Source organism: Platalea leucorodia (assembly GCF_965183815.1).
Source record: "Platalea leucorodia genome assembly, chromosome: 1".
NCBI lineage: Eukaryota > Metazoa > Chordata > Aves > Pelecaniformes > Threskiornithidae > Platalea > Platalea leucorodia.
In genome coordinates, this window is record NC_138823.1 from 24976876 (window position 1) to 24986414 (window position 9539).

The 9539-nt window shown below is 39.2% G+C and overlaps 1 protein-coding gene across 1 annotated transcript; it reads left to right on the top strand.

Moving 5' to 3' along the window:
* The first annotated feature begins 3 nt into the window (after positions 1–3).
* RIDA (reactive intermediate imine deaminase A) lies at positions 4–9215 on the top strand. Its single transcript, XM_082330165.1, has 6 exons — positions 4–132; positions 4583–4688; positions 5263–5317; positions 6196–6264; positions 7846–7901; positions 8343–9215. The coding sequence occupies exons 1-6, from the start codon at positions 68–70 to the stop codon at positions 8403–8405; spliced, it is 414 nt and encodes a 137-aa protein (XP_082186291.1). The 5' UTR covers positions 4–67; the 3' UTR covers positions 8406–9215.
* Positions 9216–9539: the final 324 nt, after the last annotated feature.

A 9539-nucleotide genomic window follows, 5' to 3' on the forward strand; every position in this document is an offset into this window, starting at 1 on the left:
GGGAGGCGGCGGGAGGCAGCAGTCGGCGGGGCGCTGAGGGGAGGGCAGGAGCCGGCTGCTGGCAGCTATGGCCTCGCTCGTGAAGAAAATAATCAGCACTGCTAAGGCCCCTGCTGCACTGGGTCCCTACAGGTATGCCTTAGCGAGAGCGGGGTCTCTTGGAAGAAGCAGGAGCGGGCTTTGCCGGTAGGGTTTTGAGCAGGTCCCTGGAGGGGGGTCTGTCAGGCAGCCCTGGGGGCTGTGGTGCGGGTGACCCCCCACTCCCCCGAGTGGGGACCCATCGCCTCCCCGGCAACCCCCGCCCCGGTCACCTGGGGCCCTGCGGCACCAGTGGGTCCGCAGTGCTGGCGGCGGGCTCCAGCCTGACTGGGAGCGGGGGTCCTGGCCGTTTAGGTGAGGTTTGGTAAACGTCTCTCAAAAAGTCAGTTGGGGAAAATAATTCTGAAATTAGCGATAAGCAGCGAATGGAAAAAAAAAAATGCAAGAGAAAGAATGATTCCCCCTCAAGGAGAAAAGTGTTTGTCTAGAAAAAAGCATGTTGCGTAGGGAAGTTAGCAGTGAAGGCTGGCTGTGGAGGCTGAGCCCGACCAGGACGCGCTTGGAGAGTTCACTCCCTGGGCACCGCAAATCTTTTCTTGTTTTGAATGCGACTGCCAGGAAGTTTAAATGCTTTTCAGTCTAAAAACTAACTGCTGTAAAAATATATAAGATGTTGTTCAACATTTTCACAAGTAAGTTGTTAGTTGCAACGGTTCTGAATGTAATTAAAAAAAAAAAATCCCAATTTTAATTGGAGAAAGGTTTCTCTTTGCTATTTGTTCAATAGTTATAGTAGACTCATATATAAAGGTACTGAGGGATTTTTCCCAGGGCATTTTCTGGGAATTTTTAATTCTGCTTTCAGGCTTTGTTTTCCCAATATAAACATAGACTCCTTTGGTTTAAACTTTTCCACTTGTAGCATCTTAGTGCCTTCTAGGTGCATTTTTGTCTCCATTACTTTGAAACTGAGTTTTCTGAGCTTCAAACTGTGTGTTCTTTATAGGAATTAGGAAGATGGAGAAATACAAAGTGTAGAAGCAGAGAGACATGACATGAAGGTTAACTTCTGTAAACAATAAACTGGATTTCAACCAGGGGCCCGCCATCACTTGTAGTTAAGAGAACATCTAAGACATAGAGAAGGCAACAGTTCTTTAGCTACACACACACACACACACACAAACACCAACGGCCACCCACCCACCCCAACTGGCCTAGCCTTCAACATAGCTCTCCACTTCTTTTGTGGATTAACTGCATTCCAACATTTTGTGCTTATTGGTAGTTCTTGATGAAATACTGCTTGTTAGGCAGCCTGTTAATCCTATGAAGGGTCTAACATCAATAAGTTTATCACTAACTTAGTTTACCAAGTTTCAGTAGACTTGTCAAAGTCCATTGAGCAAAAGTTGCACAAGAAATAACTGCCACGTACATCTCTGCTGTGGAGTCTTGAGCATGGTAACAGAGGAATGAGGGCTTAATATGGAATGAAGAATTGGGATGTATGGGCTGCATTCCTGGTTCTGCTACAGCCCTTCAGTATGCTTTTTGATGACCTATTTTTAATGTATTTTTTGTATTTCCTTTACTGCATCCAATTTCCAGTACCTTGAGATAGGTAGGTAGGTAGATATATAAAGACTCATATGTGTGAGTGTGTATGTGTATATATATATATAAATCTCATTGTATGTGTATCTAGATACATCTCATTAATGATATTAAACTTTTTAAAAGACACAGCAGAGGTACCGTTCTTGTATTAATCAACAACCATTTGTGTAAAGAAGATCTGATTAACTTTGCAGTCCTTGTCTTTAAAGAGCATGCTTCTTAACACCATCTCTCTGATGGATGATGTTATTCTAAGGTCATAATGTCTATCCAGTTATGCTTTTGGGTATACTGAACCCTAATGACTTTAGGCACACGCTCCGATCTCTGCTGAATCAGAGATTAAAGAGTAGCTACAATTGACCCTAGTTGTAGGATACATCTGCAGTTAAAGTGTGATTGGCGTTTGTGTAATTGAAGTTTCTCTGAATTTCACTCATGCATTTGACTGCAGTAGAAGTATACCCTTTAGTTGGTAAATTGTTAATAGTCTCAGTGCATGGAGAATTCCACTGGTAAGCATACCAAGAAAAGAAGTTGAGGAGCAGAGAAGGGGACCCAATAAGACTGCTGCAGATACTGATCTGGCAGTGGTATCAGAAGGCTTCAGCTTTTTTTTTCCCCCAATTATTTGTGATTTAGGACTGTCCAAAGGCCTTTGTTGGGATAAACGTTTCGTTGTGTCATTTGCTTTATAATAAGCAGTACAAGACAATCTGGTTTTTTTAGAGAGCTCATACCTTCTTGTTGCATGGTTCTCTGTGCTTCAGACAGAAACAAGTTTGTGGTCTGAGGGCCTGTGCCTCAAACAAAGCAGGACATGGTAGGAAAGAAAATAAAATTAAAGAATCATAAGTGTTTGGTTCATACACATATTTTCTATGAACGAGACTGGAGTAGCTAGAAAACTACTTCATTCACTAGTTTCTCTTCTTTAAATGGTGTAGTTTTGTGATTTACTCTAGCTTTGTTAGTTGATGGTAGAGAAAATAATCACCACGCAAGATATTTTACTATATCAGATAAGTTACTTGCTATTTTTTCCCCTTATGAAATTACAGGAGGATGTAGGACAGGCGTAAAAGGAAGGATGTGACTGATGGCACTGTTCGGATTGCCTAACTGTAATCATTTTGTTGAGTCCCTAAATTAGGTTGGTACCCTGTGAAGTCAATGGATTGAGACAATCCAATTGAGTCAATCTCAATTCATAGAATAGAATCATAGAATGCTTTGGGATGGAAGGGACCTTTAAAGGTCATCTAGTCCATCCCCCCTGCAATGGGCAGGGACACCTACAACTAGATCAGGTTGCTCACAGCCCCATCCAGCCTGGCCTTGAATGTTTCCAAGGATGGGGCATCTACGACCTCTCTGGGCAACCTGTTCCAGTGTTTCACTACCCTCATTGTAAAAAAATGTCTCCCTTATATCTAGTCTGAATCTATCTTCTTTTAGTTTAAAACTATTACTCCTTGTCCTGTCGCTATTGGCCCTGCTAAAAAGTCCGTCCCCATCTTTCTTATAAGCCCCCTTTAAGTATTGAAAGGCTGCAGTAAGGTCTCCCAGGAGCCTTCTCTTCTCCAGGTTGAACAACCCCAGCTCTTTCAGCCTTTCCTCACAGGAGAGGTGTTCCATCCCCCTGATCATTTTTGTGACCCTCCTCTGGACCCGCTCCAACAGGTCCATGTCCTTCTGGTACTGAGGACCGCAGAGATGGGTGCAGTACTCCAGGTGGGGTCTCACCAGAGCAGAGGGGCAAAATTAAGAGAATTAAGAAAAGAAGAAAATTAAGAGAAGAAACGTAATAAAAATGTTCACTGAAAGAGGCCCTTTCTTTCTCCACTGACATTAAAGGGAAGTTAACCTCCTAATTTAGATACTTAAGGGAGGTGTGTAACTCTAGTTTGTGCAACTTGAGAGGCTTGTTGAACTGTCAAAAAAGTGCATTTTCTTGTGGAATGGAAAGAGATAAGAAAAACAGTGTTTTTCTTCACCACAAATGCTTTCAAAAGAATCTTTCTCTAATTTTTTTGCAAAATACTTTTAATTACCAGCTGAAGAGAAGTAAATTATGTGTCTTGCATAATGTTTGCTAGGTAGTTTAAATCTTGGTTTTAATCTTTTAATCTCTTTGTGGTAATTAGAGACATTAATAATTGCTAACTCTACTTCAGCAAAAACACACCTGACATTTATATAAAAATGTTTTGCTAATAGCTTGAATTCTGCATTCTTCTGAACTAACCCAGCCAACAGGTCATCAAGGTTATTCTGTGAGAGGAGAGTGATTGTTCTGGGAATGGAGTGATCAAGGTCGTGTGCTGACAGGCCAAATTGATGACTCTGGGGGAATAATGCCAGAAAACTAGTGTGCAGGGCTTCACCTCACAGCTGTAACTCATTTATTGTGGTGCCCATTTGAGAAGAAAATGGTAAATTTACTAATCAGCTGGTTTTTTAATTTTTTTTTTTAAACTTCATTGCTCTGCAGCTGAGATGTAGATGAAAAGTATTGTCTACCTATCAAACTGGGATGGAATATTTATCTGGGCACGTGCAAAAAGTTTGTTTACTCTGCTTCCCCTCTGTCCTATCTGCAGTGTGGAAGCTGTGTAGCTCTGTTTAGTGTTGTGTTGCTGCACTCATGCCTTTTGCCTTTCCAAGAAACGGGGTTTTTTAGCTCAAAAAAAGAGCTGTGCTAATGTAGCTATGTTTTTCTGTAGGTGATCTAATCCCAGGTCTCCTACAGCGTAAGCAGATTGAACATATGACTGTGTATACAGACTTGCGCGTGCATAACCTAAGTCCTCTATTTTTCTGAGATACTATAAACTACTGAAGAAAATGTGAAGTGTGCTTTCAGATAGTTAAATGTTTCGATGGGGAAACATTAAACCTAAAATGTCACTTATGTTTTCAGCCAAGCAGTGCTAGTAGACCGGACGATGTACATTGCCGGACAGATAGGTATAGAACCTTCCACCGGGCAGCTTGTCTCTGGAGGGGCAAAGGAAGAAGCTAAGCAGGTAAGATGTCTTCTAGCAATAAACCTGTAATGGAGTTGGCAAGTGCTCAGTTAAACATGGACTTATGAGAAATTGAAGAGCCCTAGAGAATGCATTACACATCCTCCAAGATGAAGGAAAAGCAGGAGGAAGTCATTCCGTCCTGTCCCTGTCATTTTCCACTCAAACAATGTGGAGGTCAGGGGAGGAATCTCTATTTCGTGTAGCAAAGAATCAATATTTGTAACAAAGGTTCAGACCCTAGTAAAAAGCCTGGCTTTGAGACGGGGAAAGATTTGTTCCCCCAGCAGCAAAGAGGTTGTGTGAGATAATAGGTAGGATGAGATGGCGCTGCATCATGCATTTTACATCTAATGAATGGATGGTTTAATATTTTTGGTTTATTAGAAGCTTCCTTTTATTAATTTACCCTTTAGTCTATTTCTGATTTTGCTTACTCACTGATGACAGTTGAAGATTTGCTGGGTGAATTTATACTATAACATGGATGTAGCCAGATTACAACTCATATTTACATACTTAGCTAAATACAACCCAGCTGATACTTAAACATTTTTGTCTCATTTTTCATTAGGCTCTAAAAAACATGGGAGAAATCCTGAAAGCTGCAGGCTGTGACTATGGCAATGGTAAGTGTTGCGCTGATGGTGGCAATCAAGCGGTTGTTTTTACCTACCTGGTTTAAAAAAAAAAAGTGACCTTTTAAAGAAAAAAAAAAAAAAAAGCTGTTTGTTAAACATGCAGTTGTTACCAATAGCTGAAGGAGACAAAAGGAATCATGAGTCTGGGTTAAAAAAGAAAAGAAATAAATCAATGTGCAAGTGTTTGTGGTGGGTACCGATGGGACACTACTTTTTGCTGTAAGTTCCTGTCCACAGTACTAATATTTTAATTCTAACTGATGAAGCTCAGGTATAGACAAAGCTGCAACTGACTACAGGCATTTTAAGCATCCTAGACTTTGCTCCAGGTAAAGCAGGTCTGTATCTATGGCGTTAATACTCTAGGAGCTTTCAGTGCCTTTTTTGAGGATGACTGTAATAGTGGAGCCAAACCAGGATTAATGTTGGCTTGGGCAGTCATGGGTAAAAAATTCTAGCATAGACTATATCTTCAGGCCTTCTATGGACTTTTTTTTTGGCTGCAGGTATTATATATGATGTAATTTTTGCCAACAGTTGGCTTACAACAGCTTTTTTATTTGACCTGCTTATCAGTTCTGTGCCTCTTGGAAGAACTGAGCTTAGAACAAAATTTAAAACAGATATTTTCAGAGCTGGCCAGGAATGTTTAATTCCTTATAGTTTATTATGTACTAGGTATTCAGATTTTTTAGATGGTTCTCTACGTGGTAGCTCTAATGGTCAATATCTGTTTGCAAAACTTTTCAAAACTTTTAGAATATTTGAGAGAAATTAGTGAAATAAAAGCAAGAAATGCACTAACAATTTTCAACTTTTGTATAAAAGTCAGAGGTCCAAAATAACTGCAGTTATGTAATTTCTAGTTGTGAAGACTACGGTTTTGATGGCAGACATGAAGGACTTCAATGATATTAATGATATTTACAAACAATGTAAGTAGATCTTTTGTTTCTGTTTTACCAGTATGGCTTGTGGAACTAACTATATTCACAGTAAGCAAAGTGTTTTAATGACTCAGATGATGTAGTTCCAGATTCTTTGAGATTCCAGTAGAAATATGACATTTAAAAAAATTATTTTGCAAGCACCAGATCAAGCACAGCCCAATTTCATGTGGATTTGTGTCCTACCATCCCACTAACTCACTGTCATGTGAAGATCAACTCCTGCTATCCCTGCAGGTTGATCTTCCGTGCCTCTTTACCCTGACAGATGGGGTATTGTCCCTCATGTAATTCTACTGTAGGCAGCCTTCAAATGCTTAATTTCAGATTTTGTATCTCTATTTCTTTAAAGTTGATTTGTATCTTTGAGTGATTTGTGGGTTATTGTTATGGGACAGGGCTCATTTTTTTTTATACAAGGATGAGACACATGGGTCCACTTAAGAAAAAAAAATAATGCTTGGTTAACAAAACTGAATGTAGGCTGAAATAGGTTATTCCAATGAGCCATATTGTACAGGAGAATTTGGGAGAGTATGCACAGAAGTTCCTTATTTATATAGCTTTGGCTTTTAATTAGATAGCAACATCTGGTCTTGAACAAGTACTTTTATTTATGAGCTATCAACATAGTCTTCTGCATGTCAAAATGGAATTGTGTGTGTATTTAAGCAGGGTAAAAAAAGACCAGCTGGATACTCAGTTACTTGTTGTCTCCTACGTGTAGCTCAAGAGAGCATTTGCTGCTGTTCTTTGATTGTGAGTTATTATCCTGCCTTGTCAGTGCAGGACCCTGAAATTAACATTTCTGAGCTTAGCGTTAACTCTCGCTAGTAAAACTTATATTTAATTACGCAAATTCCTTGGAAGTGTTCAAAGTCTGGTTGGATGGGGTGGGTTGGACTAGATGATCTTTAAGGGTCCCTTCCAACCCAAACTATTCTATGATTCTATACATTCGACTCTTATATCTTGACCAATATCCTTTTTTTTTTTTTTTTTTTTCTTTTTGTTTTCCCCTGTTCTTTTAGTATCCTTGAGTGCCAGGCTTAATTGTGAATGGAGGAATAGGTCAAGGGCCTATTTTAACTCTGCCTTCCTTTTATATGAGTAAGGTTGGCCCCTGTTGACTTTTGGCCAATCTGGGATCTTTGCTTATGGCTCTTTTGGCAGGGGCCTGTTTCTCCCTCTTGCTCTGTCTGTGCAAGAGCCCTCTCCCACTCTCTTGTCTTTGCAATTGGATGATCACTGTTCTGATTTAATCCTCCTTTTCAGCCAAGTTGGTGTTAAGGCCATGCAGTGTCAGCAGAATGCAAGTTATCACTGGCTGCTAGGTCACAACTGTAGCTGCCTTCTTGATGATGAATGGTAGCTTGCTGAGGTGTTAGACCAGTCAGTGACCAAAAAAAAAACCAACAAGGGGGAAATGATAGCTGGCACAGAAGACTATTTGTTTTGTAGCCTTGAACCTGAAACTGTTCCAATGACCGCATTTTATACAGCTTACTTTGAACTGTGTTTTATCAAGCAAAGGTAAGTGATTGGTGGATGTTTCTGTTTAAATTACAGTTTTCAAGACAAACTTCCCAGCCAGAGCAGCCTATCAGGTTGCTGCTTTGCCAAAAGTAAGTGTCACTTTTCTGCCTACCAAAAATGAATTTTCTGAAATTCCTTACTTCTGAAGCATTCTGACAGCTTTTCTTATTCTGGAAGAGCTTCAATTGCAATTATTTTAATGAAGACTCTTCAGTATTTTGTTGTTTTTTTTTTTCCTAAGTATACCGGTCTTATTCCCACAGATGATAAGAGATCTGAATATGAGAGATACTTTTTTTTTTTATGGTGGAAGATGGCTACAACACTTGAAATAAGGGGTTATGATACTTAAGTAAGAGTAAAGTGAATTGTCAGTATTACTTAACATTGCTAAACTAGTAATACAACTGTCAGAAGTATAATCTCCCTCAAATGTCACTCTGTTCTTACAAGGGTGTGTTATACATCCACTTGCATAATAAAATAGATCTATTAAATTCCTAATACGTTTCTTCATTGTTTTCTCACAGGGTGCCCGAGTTGAGATTGAAGCTATTGCTATTCAGGGACCCCTCCAAGATGCTTCAGCCTGACTATAAACAGAGACTGAATATCCTATGACAGCAGTTTTAAATTTAATACTTCTCCCTTACATCCTATTCCTACAGTTGACTATCAGCAGTTACATACAGGTGAAATCACTAAACTTACCGAGGAAAGATGCTTTCTTCTGAATTGTGGCCTTGGATTCTCTAAAATACAAGCTAAAATACAAGCTTGCAGTGAGTTTTATGCAGGCAAACCCTGAAATCTCCAGGAGTCCTGCTGAAATCAGACGAGCTTGATTGCAGGACAGGGCCCGCCCTTTGTGATGGTGACTGGATATTCAGATATTAAGTACACGTTTGTGTGAACGTATGACAGTTATACTATGGGTGATCTGGACATGGAAAACTAATGATTTGGAATAGTAGGTTTTTAGTAACGATTTTAAATAAGAAAAAATGACAAATGGGAAAACAGTGGAACACTTGAATTGCTTAGCGTATGTTTTCACTTTTGTGTTTTGGGGAATTCTGCTGTGTTTGTTTCTGAACTGTCTTAAACTCTTCCTTTACAGAATAGATTACTGTTGGGACTCACATTTTTTTCATATGGAAGCAATTGCTTAAGAAAGTTAATATTAATTTCAGAAAGAAGAAAATTACACTTTTCTGAAATAAAGTGCTAACTTTAAATCAGCTGTAAATGAATCTCTACCTGTAACCTTTTTCATAATCTTTTTCATAGCAATTCAACTTTTACTAGCTTTTGATTTTTTAAAAAACAAACAAACAAAAAATCCTGTTTAATGAGAATAAATGATAATTGCATCTGTGAAACTGTGCTTGTCTATTCTGGGAACAGACTTTTCTTTTGCTCATTATGCTTTGATACTCCATTAAAAAAAAGTCCCTATCTTGCTTATTCATTAAGAAATAATTCAAACTGAAAGAATAGGTTTATTATCTATCTCCTAATAGCTAAGGATGAAAATAATCTTCCAAGACAGGAAGCTTTCGGCTACCATGGCATTACAGTTCTTGGCATTTTTCTTTCTGCCATTAAGGACAGAAGCATCTGCTTGATGGGGTGATGAAGCAATATTGAGAAGTCAGACTGGTGATGCTAGTAAGTTATTGCATCCCTCTGCATTTCTCTTCTAAGCATGTAGAAATGGATACCAT